At 37.4% G+C, this 19476-nt stretch overlaps 1 protein-coding gene across 3 annotated transcripts in view; it reads left to right on the forward strand.

The window, feature by feature from the left end:
• Window positions 1-12371: 12371 nt before the first annotated feature.
• The window catches only part of LOC308102268 (uncharacterized protein), a 98590-nt gene continuing 91485 nt past the window's right edge, over window positions 12372-19476 (forward strand). Inside the window, exons 1-9 of one of the 3 annotated variants that reach the window (XM_080451901.1) lie at window positions 12372-12525; window positions 14729-14980; window positions 15502-15681; window positions 15836-15851; window positions 15956-16056; window positions 16312-16362; window positions 16895-16910; window positions 17038-17135; window positions 17394-17444. In XM_080451901.1, the coding sequence (XP_080308027.1) occupies window positions 12420-12525; window positions 14729-14980; window positions 15502-15681; window positions 15836-15851; window positions 15956-16056; window positions 16312-16362; window positions 16895-16910; window positions 17038-17119 (804 nt within the window). In that variant the 5' untranslated portion in view covers window positions 12372-12419 and the 3' untranslated portion in view covers window positions 17120-17135; window positions 17394-17444. The remainder of the gene's footprint in view (window positions 12526-14728; window positions 14981-15501; window positions 15682-15835; window positions 15852-15955; window positions 16057-16311; window positions 16363-16894; window positions 16911-17037; window positions 17136-17393; window positions 17445-19476) is intronic. The other 2 variants (XM_080451902.1, XM_080451903.1) reach the window with 2 other exon arrangements.

Consider the following 19476-nt stretch of genomic DNA (forward strand, 5'->3'; position numbering starts at 1 on the left):
AAATATACAGAGTGTGTCTGCTTCACGGACTGAGACTGGGAGAAGGTTCCACAACTGAGGTGCCAGAAACTTAAATGCTCTGCCTCCTGTTCTAGCTTTTTGGGGGTTTCCTGGAGCCGTAAGCATTTTTTCATAATGGACGCAATGGTGTTCTGGCTGGTTTATAGGGCTCGATGAGTTATTTGAGATATACTGGTGCCTGTACATTGAGAGCCTTGTATGTGAGGAGGAGAACCGTAAACTAGGGTAGTAGTTAGCAGTTGTAGTGTGTGTTCAGATCACAATAATGCAATATTATCAACGTTAGCGTCTTGCACAGCTCAACGATATACGTCTCGCTAGCTCAGACAGTATAGGAAGTGACGTAACACGCTTACCGTCGGGGCTACGTCAGGGTTGCAGGTCTGCCATCATTAACACTAAAGAGCAGATATACAATTAGTGCCATATCACTGAACTAGCCTACGTAGTACTGATGATAATAACCCATTTTGCTGACCAATTGAAACACTTTAAAGCAAGTGACGTAACACGCTTACCGTCGGGGCTACGTCAGGGTTGCAGGTCTGCCATCATTAACACTAAAGAGCAGATATACAATTAGTGCCATATCACTGAACTAGCCTACGTAGTACTGATGATAATAACCCATTTTGCTGACCAATTGAAACACTTTAAAGCCCTTTTTATTAGTATAATTATCTGTGTAGTTACTGCACATTGCCTTTAGTGTAGTTGTATGTTGGTGTTGTGTTAATGAGGAATAATTCAATGCAGATATTTATGCTTAACTTGATATTTTCTCATCAAATATTTTTCAGTGCTGAGTAACTTCCTCTCATTTGGACACAGTCAAGGTGAAGACTGATTTTATATCTAAACTCTTCATTCAGTCAAGATCATATTTCCACCTGTCACATACTTTGTCCCCTCAATTATTACATATATTTCTCTCAGTTTACTGTTAGGTGAATCTACTCAACTTGCTTGTTACTGTGATTTAGTGACACACAAGTCAGTTTGTATTCATTTGTTTTTATTCTACTTGAGTGTTTGTGTTTTATGTGTTTGTGTAGAGAGACCACCAGCTGTTCTGAGCCTGGAGCCCAACTCATCCCAGATGTTTACTGGAGAGTCTGTTACATTAATATGTGACATGAGAGAAGGAGAGAAGACTGACTGGGATTACAAACTTGACAGAAATGCTGGTCCATATTTCCCATACGATGGTCAGAATACATTTCCATTGCAACTAGTGCCGAGCTACAGTGGTGAATACCAGTGTACTGGTTCTCTCAAAAACGATCGCCAGGTTACAAAACAAAGTAATAAAGTCACTTTGATTGTATCAGGTAAGTCATATTTTTCATCACCGCCATTATATGTAACATCATCCATAGCACTCACCTTTTCATTACGATTTTATACCCATAAAGAGACAAATATCCTGGGAAATGGGACTTAATAAGTGGTGGGCATTTCCAACACATCACCCATTTCTTCCATACACAAATGACCAGGATACTGTATATTAAAGGTTGTGAGAGATATTATATTGACATTTACTACCTAAATATATTTGAAAATAATTCATGAACATTATTGAACTTGAACAAATTAACATTCTGTCTCATAATGAATCATTTTATGTTCTATTTATGTGATCTATGTTCCTTTCAGGACATTCCCTCAGTAGTTTCTGCATAATTTATGTTCTATAAATTGCATATTTAACATTAATAACAGTTAACTTCCCATCTAAAAACACCAGTTGTATGTGAGTATTTTAGTACATAGCCAAGTTATTGTCAAAATGTGCATGGCAGACTACGCAGTGTATAGTTTTCAGCTACTGTATTCCACATATTTTCTCCAGGAAGTGGATGTTCTAGTTTAAAGTTTGTCTTCCTAATCTGATCAACAGATAATAAACCAAAGGCCACACTGAAAGCTAACCAAACAGGCCTACCTGTAGGGGGCAGTGTTACACTGAGCTGCTCTGTGGATGGTTCATCTGGCTGGAAGTGGGAATACCACCGGTACCAACATGACACACTGATCAGGCAAGATGGTGTTCAACACTCTGATGGATCAATCAGTGTGTCAGAAGGAGGAGTCTACAGTTGCATAGGACGGAGAGGGAAACCAGTTTATGACACTGAACACAGTGATGAAGTCACAATAGACACAATTGGTGAGTACTTTTTAAAATATATGTTGCATGTGTGTGTGTGTGTGTGTGTGTGTGTGTGTGTGTGTGTGTGTGTGTGTGTGTGTGTGTGTGTGTGTGTGCACGTGTGTGTGCCTGTGCGAGTGCGCGCGCGCGCGTGTGTGTGTGTGTGTGTGTGTGTGTGTGTGTGTGTGTGTGTGTGTGTGTGTGTGTGTGTGTGTGTGTGTGTGTGTGTGTGTGTGTGCGCGCACACGTGTGTGTGCCTGTGCGAGTGCGCGCGCGCGCGTGTGTGTGTAGCCTAAATGCTATAGCCTGATCTAATCTATTCATTTCAAATGCTATCATTTCCGTCATACTGTGTCATAGTGCCTCAACCTTCAGTGACAAGATCTACTCAACCTGCAGTGACAACATCTACTCAACCTTCAGTGTCTGTATCTACTCAACGTTCAGTGTCTGGATCTACTCCACCTTTGGTCACTGGAGCTGCTAAACCTTCAGTGTCTGGACCTGTGGAAAAGATTTCTCCACTTATAGTGGGGCTGATTGTGGGATTTCTGGTTGTGATTCTACTGACCATCCTTCTGCTCCTGCTGTGTCGATACAGAACATCCAAAGGTGAGAACCACTCAAATAGTGATATAACAAAAAACAAAACAAAAAGTATATTGTGACACTGAACAGTAAAGAACTGGTTTGTAGCGTAAAACACTGACATATTTTGTTCTTTTTTAAATTACAGATCCATGTTGTGTCAGGTAGGTACAACTCTCAGTTTTTAGAACTGTCCCATATGAAGAATCTCCTTAGTTAACTGGAAGTGTCTGCAGATAGTCTCTACACACTAACAGGAGATGAGGGGGGTTAATTCATAGTAGTGGTAGGGGCACTGCCAAACTCGTGTGTATAAAGGATGGGGTGGCTGTGCCAACCCAACACTGGTGTCTGTAGGAAAAGGCACAAAACAAGTAATAAATAACTGTCTGCTATCCAATGGATGTTTCCACATAAATGTTTGCTAACCAGCCAGAGCACTATTTCTATGCTAATCACATTCTAGACTGGTGAGTTTGTGTGTTAAAACACTACGTGTATCACACTGACTGCTGATGGACCACTTGCTAAATATCATCTGTGCTCATGATCTGGGAATTAGCTAAGGGCGTCACTAACTAACATCTATGAAAAACGTGACTTATTATAACAAGATTAGTTAGTCAACTCATCAACTATGAGCCCTGTCTGTCTCATCTTAAAACATGACCACGTAGATCCTGTTTGCTATTAAATATTTATCTTGAAATAGATCTGTCAAGTCCCAGGGAACAAATCAGGACACTGTATCCGACCAGAGGACCAACCGCAGAAGCAGTCCAGAAGATGGACTCTCCCCACTTCAGCATGGTCAGCCTTTAATCCAATCACAATCAATGAATAACAACAGCTGACCAATAACCCAACACTGATATTTTTGAGAATGGGACTTAAATCAATAAATCAATAAATCAATAAATCAATGTTCTTACTTTCAGATGAGCCTGCAGCTGAGTCCGGTGATGTGACATATTCACAGATTGAAATAAAAAATATGGTCAAGAAAAAGAAAGGCGAGTAAACCAAAAACATGGTGGAGGTTATAAAACGAACTGTATGGTGGCTGTTTCAACACAACCCACATTGGTTGTGTATGAGTGGATTACTGGGTTTGTGTGTGTTCTATCTACAGTATGTTGTCACTCATGCAGTATTTTTCCATCACATAAAGCATGTCCTATGTCTACGACAAGCCGTTGTCTTCCTAACAGTTTACAATCATTTTGATAGGTAACTACTTATTATCTAGCTAGCTAAACATAAATAGACACGTTCCTCACGTTGTAAAGTAATGTGTATATCTAGTGAGCTAAACATAAATAAACTAACATAAATGTACTAACAGCTACAACGTAAGGGTAACTAGCTTAAGCACAAGTGTTCCTAACAGAGAGTTTCCTTCACAGAGAAGCCTGCTGAATCTGATCCACTTGAGAGCTCTTTGTATTCTGAAGTGAAGACTGGCTCAGCCATAGGTAGGCTACATTGTGTTACTCATAACTAATTCACAAACATTCAGAGACATTTTGCACAAACTTTTCACTGAACATGTGATAAATCATCAATAAATCCACAGGTTAAGTGGGAAATTAACATTAGTTACTGGTGGTGAAGTTGTTTTATTTAGGCTACCAGTCATGTCAAGGGTAAACAATCTGTTGGACAGAATTTGTACTCCATAAAAAAAATATGATTCTCCTTTTGAAATAAAGACTGTGAATAGTGAAACTTGACCAGTGTATTTTTGATCTCTGCTATTATCCCTGCATGGTCAGGCCTTGATTGAAAGGTTTGTGTCAAGCAGTCACCCAATATTCTGACATCAAGATAACTAAGGTAGTTCCTTTGTGTCAGAATGTATTAGGCTCCTGGTTCATACTGTACTTGAAATCAAGGATGAAATATTATAATACTATCACGACAACAGATCTCAGGCAGTTTGGATGGAAGTTGAGGCACTTCTGACAATGCAGTGAGTTGCTAAGGAGGCTTAAAGCCTTTACATGGATAAATGATAATATTTGCGTTCTGTGTGAATTACTCATAAACCAAACAACAGACTTTGCGCGAATTAATCACAAGATTAATTACACACCTTTGTGTGTAAGGAACTTTAGATGTGTTGCTACAAAACAGATTTCTGATAAACCTCCAAGAAAAGGACTGAGATATAATATTGATACATCAGGACCCTTAAGCTGGGTGAAATATTTCCCCAAAAAAAAAAAAATTAATGCTACAGAGCGAGGGTTAAGTTGATTATTTACCTCTATATCTTTTTACTTTAAGAAATTTGAAATAAACTTCAGAAAACTTTATATGTTGACTTTGAAAGAAGCTGAACTGTATTCGGAATTCAACAGTATTAATCAGGTATAATAAACTATAGATGATTAAACAGATCTTACTCAAATATGACTATGCTCTGACTTGTGTTGTGTTGTGTTGTGTTGTGTTGTGTTGTGTTGTGTTGTGTTGTGTTGTGTTGTGTTGTGTTGTGTTGTGTTGTGTAAGGAGCAGGAGACCCAGATGTTACTTACGCCCAGGTTAACCAGCAATACAAAGGCAAAGCCAAGAAAAAGAAAGGTAGGTTAAATGCATATCTACCTACACCATGTCAATACACAATATTCTAGGATGTGTTCCTCAATAATGCATCTGTTTCAGTGAAACATAATAAGAAAACACAGCTAGTTCTGAAATGACAGACATGTTTAGGCCTACAGCTGTTGTATGGTTAAAGGCTGAAGATGAGTAATCATACTGAGAATAAACATACTGTCAAAATGCACTGCTTAAAATATATGCTAATATTTTCTGTGAACTATTTTCCATTCCCTGAATCACCAGCTCCAGAGAAAACTGAAGACACCATTTACTCTGAGGTCAAACCAGGATCAGCCCTCGGCTCGGTAAGATTCTATAATAGGCCATCCAGCCACTAGAGGAGGCTGTTAGTTAAGCAGTGAAGGAGTTTTGAGGATAAAGACGGTGTTACTGTACCTTGTTGTTAAAACCCTTGTGTGTGGTGGTTATTATGAAGCACGTGAAAAAACGTGAAATGAATCAATGTTGAGCAACCTAGCAGAAAAAAACATGTTGGGAACAGTCACAGAAACACTTTAGTCATACTGTATGTGCTTCACCTTTGTGCTGTGACTTCCACTTCAGTATTACCAGACTGCAATATCTTATTCACTGACACTCAGTGCATCTGGGTTTGAGTTTTTTTTTCTTTTTTTCTTTACATTGTATGCTGTTGTTTTGTTCCAGGATGGTGAATGAAGATGTCATTAAAACGTGATGAAGACAAGACAACATGGAAGAAGTCAAATCTATTCCCACCACAACACGCTGCACACTGGGACGCTTATGAGCTTGTAGATCTTCTATTTTCACCGAATGATCGCCTCCAGAATAGGGATGCTAGGGTTCATGTGTTTTTTTGGTGCTTAGAAAGAACTCAACCTGATCGAGTCAGAACCAGTGGTGGAAAGTAATTACTGTAAGTACATTAAACGTATAATTTTGAGGTATTTTTACCTGAGTATTACCAATATTCAATATTTAAAAATATTTTAAACTTAGATGCGACACGTTGTGAGCTTGTAGATCTTGTATTCTCAAAAGATTTGTATCCATTTTGTACATTTGAAACCTGTGAAATGGGACATTCTGTATAAGGAGTACTTTTACTTTTGGTACTTTAAGTATATTTTGATGCCATTACTTTTGTACTTTTACTCATGTAAATTTTGAATTCCGGACGTTTACTTTTAAAGCAGTATTGATACTTTTACTTAAGTAAAAAAAATTGGGTACTTTTTCCAACACTGGTCAGAGCAGCCTTGAGGTGGCAAAGTTGTCCTGCTTGATGGAGACCCTAGAAATATAAATAGCAATATGCAATGTATAGTGGCTGGCTTGGCAGTGTAGCTTGATACTGTAAATAGACCAAACTCACTGTAAAGGAGTGTCTTCTGTCTTATGTGGGTATTCTATTTGTAGTACTCAGGGTAAAATATTCTAAGTAGTAAGATTTCTGGTTATTATTTCTTTATGTCAGTATAGTAAGACTTTATTTGTTTTATGATTTTATGGTTATTTGTTGGTTATAATGTTCTCGGTTTCTTATGACTTATATTTACATAATAGTGTTGTATGACAATTATTATAATTTTTGGACATTGAATAGTTTGTTGCTGGATACTATGGTATTTGTTAGTAGCTTACTTTTTTACGACAGTATAATATGATTTATTTTATGACCGTAATATATTATTACTTTTTTCCATCAGTACATGACTTTATTGGATTTATTTAGATACAATTAAGTTTTAAGTACAATTTAGTGGGATATCCAACACTGGTAGTAACGTCTCGAACCCATTCTTTGAGACACACATACAGGTTGTCTTGGAGGTACAAACAAAGCATTTGTGAGACAGATCATCACAACACAGTGGTATCCTTTTTCTGTCATAGCGCAAACCTATGGTTAAGTATTGTAGTGCAGAGACCTGCAACAAACCTCCATCTTGTGAAACATTAAGACAGGATATCCAAATAATAATTTTTCAAGCTCCCGAGCCACAGAAACGAGCCAAATCCAATCAAGAAGCACATTTTGTTTGTACCTCCAAACTCTCATGACATCGATTCTCTTCCCCTGTTTGCACATCTATGTGTCACGTCACTGCAGTCAAAACAATGTGTTTCATCAGACTAAAAAGAACATACAAGAGGCGTTATTATGTATCTTAAATATCTGTGTCTGTTTTGCCTGATGATCCTGATGAAATAATAAATAAACAAAACATTATGGGAACACTGATATGCCCATTGCCCTGAGACAGACAAGAGATAATCCTCTATGCATAATACCAGGAAAGCATTTGTGTCATTTTAGGTTAGCTAAAAAGCATATTTTATACTTTGGCATATAGCATATAGCATATTTTCAGTTCATAGCGCGTCACTTCGTGCCGTGCTACGAGCTTGTAGATCTGCAATTTTTTTTAAATCTTGAACATTTGTGCAAATCTTTGAATAGATATTCTTTTAAAGCAAACATTTTTAATTCAAATCTTTCCTTCTGGGGGTCCCTGGAACATTTTTTTTTAATATGGGGGTCGGTGTGCCAAATTCAAATAATTCTGGGGGTCCTTGACATTAAAAAGTTTGAGCACCACTGATATTATAGTAACATACGTTTTTCAGAAAACTGATTTAAAAGGCCTTTGTAGAATCGCCCTCAGGTCTTAATGGGTTAACATACGTATAGGTAGGTGGATTAATGTTAGACACATCAGGTAAGGGATGTTTGCCACTTGATAGAATAGCTAGACAGGCCTTTGGTTTTGAACAATTAGTTAGTCAGGTGGACTGTCTTGTATTCTAACTGGGGGTTTTGTCTCGCCTTTTTTTCTTTGCAACACCCATGTCATTTGTTGTGTGTCTGCTTACCTTGTAAATATTGTAAATATTCTTGCACAATACAGCACATGTTTGCTCCTCAGTCCTTGGTTTGGTCCCCTTGATTTACATCTCATTATGCTCATCACCATTGTCATTTTCCTTAACTAATTTAATTTATGCACCATTTTCTCTATGTAAGTATTTACCTTATCATTGCACGTGCGTGCGCACATTCACACTCTTTTGGGGATTCACTGGCACAACTATGCTGTACAGTATGTACTTTTTTCTTACGTAACATTTCCATACATTTCCAAATGTTCCTCTGAGATGGAGGCTGTATGTGTGACTGTGGTTTGAATTGACACACAGGCTGTTTCCTTTGAGGTCAGTGAGGACTCTGATGTCAGCCTAGTCTTCAGTGTTTCATGTTGGTTATTATTCTGTCTGTTTTCACCATAATGCTGTTTAATGTGAACAAAATAACTCAAGAATATGTGTATTTTCATGCAACTTGTCAAGAAGACAATATGTTTGATGCATTGGATTCCTTGTGGAAAATTACAGTAAGTGATGGAATACTTCACTGTCCAGGATATCACAACTGTGCTGTTAAATTAATGAATAAAGTTCACATTATGTCAGTCTGTGAACATAATAACTGATGAATAATCAGTAGGCTGCCCCAAAGAGACGATCAACTTTTGGGGATCAAGGGTTAAAGTGACCGTCAAGGTCAAGGTCAAAATATAGATCAGACAGTTGGATTTTCATGACACTTTGGAATGATCAGTAAGCTGGCTTAATTGTGTGTTTGAAAGGTCAATGCTCAAGGTCAGAAGCAAGGTAAAAAATAACATAATCTGTCATATCTTGAGTCTCCTTTCTATTGTTCTTCATTTGTGAATGACCATGGAGTTGGCCTGTGTCTTGAAGATTTGTATGCAGTATAAGACATTTAATTCTACTTCTAAGCCATGCATAATAAGACTAAATCTACTTAGAACGCCTATGAATGAGTTTACATCTGTATTTCGGCCTCTCTTCCAAAAAACAGGAAGGAAGAGCAGATCTGAATGTTGAAATATGCTGAGCTCATGGCATGAAGTGTACCATCTTTCTCACACCGTCCAACCACCACACCCACACACACACACACACACACACACACACACACACACACACACACACACACACACACACACACACACACACACACACACACACACACACACACACACACACACACACACACACACACACAGCAGTACTTCACAGTGATCAGGACGTAGAAGGTTCTTCAGAGCCGTTCATCACAGGAGGGAATGGGTCTCACCTTGTTGCCCTTTGTGCTCCTCTGTGAGTATTATCACTATTATTACTAGTAGGTCTATTGAAGTAGTGTTTGAACCATTTCAATGAAGGAATATGTGGCTGTACTGTATACTAAACTATATACAGTAGGCCTAGAGAGGCTGTATCTTGTGCTCATATAGTATAGGCTACTCATATTATAGTATAAAACTAAACTTTTATTTATTTTACACATTGATGATTATAGCTATCTGCGAGCAACATAAAAACATTTTTTGGATATCAGAATATAGCAAATAGTTTTCACATGCAACTAATGTTAAGGTGCATCCTCAGATATTAAGATTGTTATTGTCACCATAATTTATGAAAGGTTTTCAACGTTCACAAATAAAAGCAGAAAGCATTGGGTGCATTTTGATTGAAGGGGCGGCAAGTCATATTTTTACGACGTGGCTCTATCAGAGGCTATAGCCGTCTATGACATGGTGTGTCTGTCTGTCTGTCTGTCTGTCTGTCTGTCTGTCTGTGGCTTTGTGTGAGAATCGTGGGAGTTAAAGTTCCAGTTTTATTAATACCATAATATCGTTGCTGTCGGGCAGAAACCTCTTATCTCCATATTTTACATGTCTTTGTTTTTTCATAAATTAATGCCCTTCTTAATCATACTACAGCGTCACACAAAAGCATCAAAAGTAGCAGATCTACAAGCTCGAGCTTGCAGATCTGCTACTTTTGCTATTTGTTTTATTTGAATCCTGAAAAGTAACAGTTTTGGACATAATGAGGTTTCCACCCGACAGAGACGATATACAGTATGACTTTGACTGACAGTGACAACTATTCAACAAATATCCAGGTCCAGTAGAACTAAGACAAGTCATGTTATGCCTGGTTGCGTACAGGTGTCACCGACAAGAGTCGTGCTGCGACTCTAGCAGATCTTTCAGATCTGCTATTTTCAGCATGATTTTATAAATCAGGCATTATGACTCCATCACGGCCCGCCAAAATAAATTTGTATTTAGTCAATATTTAGTCAACTAAAACTAGACTAAAATTAAGATAGTTCAGATTACTGAATTATGACTTGAATTTTATTCAAAAGGCTATGACTAAAACTAAATCACAATTTGGTGTAAAAATTAACACTGATGAGCAGATATACAACTAGAAAAAGTGCTCCTCGGAGCACAGGTCTCCGCCAGGTCAGGTAGGTTATTGTGGCCTCCTGGTGGCGCTATAATAGGCCAATGAGAAAAGGTAGCCATTTCATCTTAGGCCTTGCACGGCAATCGGACACTGCATTCATGATTTGAGGCATTTTGTTCAAAACAATTGTTTTCCTAAATTAGACCTGCTGGTGGCGCTATAACAGGCCAATGTTAAAAGGGTGGCATTTGCTCCTCAACATAGTGTGAATGTGCGTGCAAAGTTTGACCGCAATCGGATGCTGCGTTCATGATTTGTGGCATTTTGTTCAAAACAAGCCACTACTGCAAACTTTAGATGTAAATCTTAGCCAATCAGGATGGAATATGAAAAATCAAACACATCCGTCTTGATCACATGACTATAGAGATCATGTGTACCGATTTGCGTTAAATGTGGATAAAATTGGAAGGAGTAATATAAAAAAAAAATGTTTTACATAAGTGTGCCTCCTGGTGGCGCTATAAAAGGCAGATGGGAAAAATGCAGGCCAAGGGTTTTTCCTTGACCTCTAGGGAGTGCGCTTACAAAGTTTTACACAGATCGGTGCAGTTATAGGTAAAAACACGAATCGGCCTGTTATAGCGCCACCATGAGGCTGATTTGAATTTTTTCAATTGGCATTTCTTCCTCGGCATAGTGGAAATGTACGTGCAAAATTTCAAGGTAATTGCATGCTGTGTTCATGATTTGAGGCATTTTGTTCAAAACGGACATCTCCTGCAAACTTTGGAAGCCATTTTTAGCCAATCAGGATGGAATATGAAAAATCTGAATGACTTATTTCATTTAATGACTATAGAGATACTGTGTACCGATTTGCGGGATTTTGGGACAAAATCTGTAGGAGTACTGTCAAAAAATATGTTTTGCACAAATCGGCCTCCTGGTGGCGCTATAAAAGACCCATGTGAAAACATTTGGGCAGAGGTTCATCTGTGGCATCCAGGGAGTGTGTGTGCACAGTTTCACTGCGAGCAAGCCAACGGTGCCGGAGATTAGCTGTACACAGACAGAATGACACACGGACACACGGACGGACGGACACACGGAGGGACGGACAGGGGGCAAAACATACTCTCTCGCCATGCCTTTCGGCCTGGCGGAGACAATTAGTGCCATAACACTTATAGCCAACTGATTAATAGTTTAATTCTTTGCTTAGTTACTGCACTTTGACTTTGTAGGGCAGTGTAGTTGTCTGCTGGTGTTGTGTTAATGAGGAATAATTAAATGCAGATATTTATGCTTATCTTGATATTTTCTCTCATCAAATATCTTTCAGTGAGTAGCTTCCTCTCCTATGGACACAGTCAAGGTAAAGATTGATATCTATTCTCTTTATTCACTCAGTCAAGATCATATTTAAACCTACTCACATTATCACATACTTCATCCTCTCAATTATTACATATTACATATAGTCAGTCTACTAATATGCATCTACTCAACTTGCTTATTACTCTGGTTTAGTGACAGATGAGGCTGTTTGTAGCATTTGATTTTATTCTACTTGTGTGTTTGTGTTTTATGTGTTTGTGTAGAAAGACCAGAAGCTGTTCTGAGCCTGGAGCCCAAGTCCCCGATATTTACTGAAGAGTCTGTTACATTCATATGTGACATGAGAGAAGGACAGAAGACTGACTGGGGTTACAGACTTGTCAAAGATGGTCGTCAAATTGGCGGATACCAAGATCAGAATAGATTTGAAATGAGAAAACCAGCACGCTACAGTGGTGAATACCAGTGTACTGGTGTTTTCATACAGGATCGGCGGGTTGAAAAACAAAGTAATAAAGTCACTTTGATTGTATCAGGTAAGCCATATCATCATATATTCTCATCACTGCCCTTATGTTTTAAGATCATTCATAGCACTCAGACAGTATACTGTATATCAGTGGTTCTCAAAGTGGGGTTCGGGAACCCCCAGGGGTCCTTGGGTTGCATTCCAGGGGGTCCCCAGCTAAAGTAGTTAACATAGCATCACAAGGATTTTAATCACTTTTTCCATTTATATGTTGGCTATTAAAAAATAAATCTACAAGCTCACAACGCGTCACTCCGTGCCATGCTGCGAGCTTGTACTCTGCTATTTTTGAAGAATTTTGAATGTTTTAAAACATAAATCCTCTCTTCTGGGGGTCGCTGGCACAAAACCTTGCTATGATCATCCTGTAAGGACGTGACTAGGAAATGGAACTTTATAATACGTTTATAAGCATTTCCTATACATCTTTCATTTCTTCCACTCATCAATAACCAGGCTATATTGTAATTAAGGGTGGTGACTGGTGAGAGATATTGCATTGACATTTACATAAAAACGTCCTAAATGCAGTTGAAAACAATTTGTGATGAACAATATTGATGAAATTGAGCATGCCATCATTATGAATATTTTGTATTTTCTATTAATTTGACCTATGTACCTTTCAGAACATTTCCTTAACACATTGAGTGCCAAAAACGGCCCGGGCCGTTTTTCATAATCCAAACGAGGTGTGCCAAAAACGGTTATAGCCGTTTTTGGGGAAAAAATAAAATAAAAAATCTTCACAGCACCAGGAGATATCATTTTCCGAAGATTTAGACTTTAATCCACTTCCTGGTTAACTAGTATGACTTCAAAAGCCTGTATCTCGGCTCCTGTGTACTTTTTTTTTTTACTATGTATTTTTGACTATTTTTGACTATTTTCAACTGGCTGCAACTATGGAACGGATTACCGAATGTTTTTAATTTTTTCCCCCCGATTGTACGAGACCTCTATGTGTGTAATGAGGGGATCACCGTGAGGACGGTGATCACTGAAAATATTTTGTGACTACTTGAAAAAGGTTCAAAAATGGTTAAAAATCCAGGCACTGACTGTACCCTGTTTTAAAAAAAACCCTGGCACTCAATGTGTTTTAATAGTAGTTTCTGTTTCAACATATTTTTTATATCCATTGCATATTTAACATAGTAATCACAGTTAACTTCCGCCATTGAAACATTATAACGTGTAATTGGTCTTTTTTTCTTTCTTTTTCATGACTGCTGTGTACAGTTGGTAGTCATAGACACGATCCCATAGCTGCAGGGATGGCCAAGATTGGTCATTTAGTTGTTATGAGGCAGTGCTTATTTATCTAGAATTATTTTCAGTACTAGTTATTATTAATCTTTAACTATATTTCTCAGTGTGAATTTGACATAGCCAAACTATTGTCCAAATTTGCATGGTAGAATACTCAGTGTAGCTTTTAGCTAGTCCACACTAGCTAAAAGCTAGATGGTGATGGTAAAGATGGTAAAGAGGTGATGTAACATCATGAATAGCACTCATATTAACTTTTTTATTATGTTTTTATACCCATAAAGAGATAAATATCCTGGGAAATGGGACTTGACAATATAGTGGGTATTTCCAATGATAGATCATTCATTTCTTCCATACATAAACTACCAGGATATATTAAAGGTAGCTAGAGATATTGCATTGACATTTACATTCACAAGCTACCTAAACGCATTTGAAAATAATTTCTGATGAACAAAACATTCTTGAACAAATTAACATTCCGTCACATAATGAATCATTGTATTTTCTATTTGCGTGATCTATGTTCCTTTCAGGACATTCCCTCGGTAGTTGCTTGGTCTGGATCAATTATGTTCTATACATTTAATATTTAACATTAATAACAGTTAACTTACCATATTAAATATTTTGTAATTGATCTTGATCCATGACTGCTACACTGTAGATGGACAAAAGATCCAGATGGATGGTCAAGCTGTGATTGACCATTTGGTTGTTATCACTTATCAGGCAGTTCTTAATTATCAACAATTATTTTCAGTACTATTAGTTACCATATTTGTAATCCTATTTTCATTAACTGAGTATTTGACATAGCCAGGTTATTGTCCAAATGTGCACTCAGTGTAGATTTCAGCTACACACAGTCCACACATTTTCTCCAGGAAGTAGATGTTCTAGTTTAAAGTTCTTCTTCATAATCTGATCAACAGATAATCAACCAAAGGCCACGCTGAAAGCTGACCAAACAGACCTACCTGTAGGGGGCAGTGTTACACTGAGCTGCTCTGTGGAGGGCTCATATGGATGGAAGTGGGAATACTACAGCTATCATGGTGTGCAACACTCTGATGGATCAGTCAGTGTGTCAGAAAGAGGAGTTTACTGGTGCAGAGGAGGGAGAGGAAAACCACTTTACTACACTGAAGGCAGTGCTACAGTCACAGTCACAATAGACACTATTCGTGAGTATTTTCGTTTTTTGCATTTGGGAGGGGAAGGGAGGGGGGGTGTACACTAAGGGCTGAAAACATGTATTGTACATTTTGACAGATTTGACTGTGGGCAGGCCTGTTGTGATCCTGCAGTCCAGTGTGTCTCCCATATTCATATGAGAGATTATCACTCTCAATTGTGAGATATTGGGGAGAGGTGATACACTGAAATAAAAAAATAATAATTGTGGCACATAACTAGGTGGAATAAAATCATTCAAAATGTACAAATAATAATAATGATTCCAGCTTAGTTTGTAAACTATTACACAATAACAGACATGGCCATGGTTTCCCAAGTTTACAACAATTTTGAAGGCATACTCTAGTCTATCCCAAACTTTGGAGCCTAATTTTGACTTTATTATTAAATCAGAAACATCTATAGGCTTTTGGGGTATAGCCTAAATGTTATAGCCTAATATGAATCTCTGTTTTTCAAAAGCTATTTTCATTGCTGTCATACTCTGTCATAATGCCTCAACCCTCAGTTACAAAATCTACTCAACCTTCAGTGTCTGGCTCTACTCAACCTTCGGTCACTGGATCTGCTAAACCTTCAGTGTCTGGACCTGTGAAACAGATTTCTCCACTTGTAGTGGGGCTGATTGTGGGTTTTCTGGTTGTGATTCTACTGACCATCCTTCTGCTCCTGCTGTGTCGATCCAAAGGTGAGAACTCATACATTAGACGGATTACATCTATTGCAATCACTGAGCAACTCTACCTAAATGATACTGTTGATTTCCATGGTATAACAATTTAAATGTTCAAAGATTTATTCTTTCTTTCTTTCTTTCTTTCTTTCTTTCTTTCTTTCTTTAGACCCATGTTGTGTAAGGTAAGTACAGTATTCCTCTGTCTATTAATAAGCATGACAGCAATAAATTCCTACTTAATACATTTCTATAGATTTCAAAAGATCTCTATATCCTTTAATTACAGACCAGCAGTTCAGTCTCAGGTAAACCACCAGGGCTCTGTTGGAAACCAGGGGACCAATCAAAGTGGGGCTCCTGATGATGTGTACTGCCCACTGCAGCACGGTCAGTTTTTGAACCAATCATGGTGGTCAAGGACACTTCTGACAAGTCCTTCTGACAATGACAAATGTTAATTTACAACTTCAAATAAAAAATAAATACCAATTCATTAAACAATGAATGTCCTTTTTGGAAGTATTATCACCTGTCAGTTTGTTTTCCCCCTTTTTTATAAATAGCAGAATAATTAACTGAATTGAAACCATGTGTGAAATATCAATATGCATCACATTAATGCTTACTTTTATTTACCTTTAGGTGACACACATGTCTATGGAGTAATCAATCACTCTGAGGACTATGAAAATGGTAACTGCGGAATATGAAGAAAGTATTCACATCTCATTCAGTTGTGAATGGTCGGGCAGAAAGCTCACAATGCAGTTGTAAGCTTGTAGATCTGCTATTTTAGAAAAAAATAAGAAAAAAACGCCCCCAAGGGTTGTCGTAAAAGAAAATAATGTTAAAAAATGAGATTTTCAGCACTGGATCTTTAAAGCACAATTAAACTTTAGTAGACGTTTTGGTTGGGTATAGTTATACCTTACCATGATGTGACTTCCAAATATTGGCACGATTCTTCTCGTGACATTTTTTGAATATTTTGAACAAAACAAATCTTGTATGGGCGTCCCTGGCTTCAGATGGGGATCCATGGCCAAATGCATATTTATTTAGGGGAACTTGACATGAAGGACTTTGCGAACCTCTGATCTAGATTACAATCACTGTGCAACTCTCCTTAAATGATACTAATGATTTCCATGGCAGAGCAATTTAAATGTTCAAAGATTTATTGCACAATTCTATTTTTCTTTCTTTCTTTTCTTTCTTTCTACAGATCCATGTTATGTCACGTAAGTACAGCATTACTTTGTCTTTTAATAAGAATGTCGGCAATACATTCCTACTTAATACATAGTATGTCTATAGATTTCAAAATATTTCTAATGCATTTCTGCTAAATATATATTTGAATTACAGACCAGTTCAGTCTCAGGGAATCAGTCAGGGCTCTGCTGGAGACCAGGGGACCAATCAAAGTGGGGCTCCTGATGATTTGTAATGCCCACTGCAGCATGGTCAGTTTTTTAAATCAATCATGTTGGTAAAGGACACTTCTGACAAGAACAACTCGTTCTAATTTAAATATGAATTAATTTACAACTTCAAATTAAAAATTAAGCTTCATTCATTAAACAATGAATGTGCTTTTTGGAGGTATATTAATAACTGTCAATTCCTTTTTTATAAATAGCAGAATAATTTACTAAATTGAAGGCATGTGTGAAATAACAACAATAAGCAGGACATTAATGTGTACTTTTGTTTACCTTTAGGTGACACAAGCGTCTATGGAGTAATCGATCACTCTGACGACTATGAAAATGGTAGGGAGGACTGCCAAGGTTGTAGTGTTTTTCACTTTTCACTCTTTTACTCTGCGATCTTTTTACCTACATAAATATGTAATATTTTCAAGCAAAGGACCTACACATGTCCGCTATCATAAACCACTTAAAGTTTTTCAATTGATAAAACAGGTCATGAGTTATTAAACCGAAAGTGGACGCTGTTCTGATGTTACATTTTAAGAGCATATGAGACTAATTGTAACAGCATGAGTTACTAATGCAACACTGCTAAAAACAGCATTAAACAAATCGTTTTCCGCTTAAATCAATTATATTTATTTCAAACAACTGTTTTACATTGTTTTCATACCAAGGATGTGATAAGATAATGTATCAAACATAAGGAATTTATTTAATATTACCGGATGGCAGTTTGGGTAAATACATTGATTACACTTAAAAAGATGTGTGTTACAATTGGACCGCTCTGCGCTCCACTGCTTTGGCTTTGTTTACAGAACAGAACTAATGTGCATATATGCACGTTAGTTCACATTAGTTTACATTTTTTTATGCTATATAGCGTGTTAAAACTATGTAAACTAGTGAAGAACAGATGTGGATTTTAGCTCAGCAACATTAAAGGTAAGATTTGTAGACCAAAGATACTCAAGGTGAAAAATCGTACTTACTTTGTGATAAATCAGTTTTTCTGCGATAACTCTCTCTAGCCTGGATTAAAATACTATTTACTTCCTGGGCACGTTCATTACGGCACTGGTCACATACTGACGTGATGACATTATGGTGGCATTGACCAATCAAGAGAAAACATGCATGTTGCAACCATGACACGTTACAATTACAAACCATGACGCGGCTCTCCCCCTACAATACTTTCAAGGTTCAGATACATTTTTTTATTTGGTTTTATTGTAGAATATTAACATTGGGAAAACATACGCACGTACCAACTGTGTCCGGTGGAAACCTTATATGTCCAAAACTGTTCCTTTTCAGGATTAGCATTAAAAAAATCAAAAGTAGCAGATCTATAAGGTCAAAACGCGACTGCTACTTTTGATTATTTTGTGTGATGCTGTGGAATGATCAAGTAGGGCGTTAATTGACAAAAAAAGTTAAAATATGGAGATAAGAGATTTCTGCCCGACAGCAACGATATACTATACGAGTCTGGACAGACATGGATGTCTGATAAGGACGATGCATACAACCACACTGCAGTATTTATGGAATGAAGAAAGAAAAATCTGCTCAATTTTATTCTATCATTTTCATAGGAGGAATAACTGTGACAAAGTCACTGTTTGTTGTTGTGCATGCTACATAATATCTTTATCAATCATTGTAAATGGATGGGAGGGAAAAAAAGGGACACAACCTAAATCTCTACCAAAGTTTAATTGAGCTATAAGTGTTCTCATACCATATTGTTAGCATCAGACACTCATTAGTAGGACCAGAGTCCAGAATGTAATGGATGTTGAGGGAAATTCCAGTGAGCAAAGATATCTGTGAGCAGTTGAAAATGGAACTTTAATGAATGACACCACTCACAACTGAATGAGATGTGAATACACTTCTTCATATCGTCACCTTGCTAAACTAATGGCCTACGTAATTTTTTGAGGAAAATTATATTTTTGCCTAAGTCAGCTCCTCATGACACTGGCCACCTCTGGTAAAATCGCCCATCTCCTAATTGAAAAGGATCATGCTGTTCACTCCCTTTTAGTATAATGGCCTAACTCCCTAGTGTGACTTAGGCCAAAATGGGCCTTTTTTGGGGCCTAAGTCACATGGTTTTGTGAAATTATTTACTGATTTAGGCCATTAAAAAAAAAAAATGTGGCTTAAGTCAGATTTAATCCTATTTAAATCTATTTAAATCTCTTATGATACATAACTGATAATTTGTTATAAACATTTTGGATGAAATGATTAAGAAATATCATATAGTTTTGTTTTGGATCAGTTTTTCCTGAAAAACTTTAAAAAATGACTTAGGCCATTAGTTTAGCAAGGCGACGATATTCCAAAGTTTAAG

The sequence above is a fragment of the Gymnoscopelus braueri genome (assembly GCF_963280865.1).
Source record: "Gymnoscopelus braueri genome assembly, chromosome: 15".
Lineage (NCBI taxonomy): Eukaryota > Metazoa > Chordata > Actinopteri > Myctophiformes > Myctophidae > Gymnoscopelus > Gymnoscopelus braueri.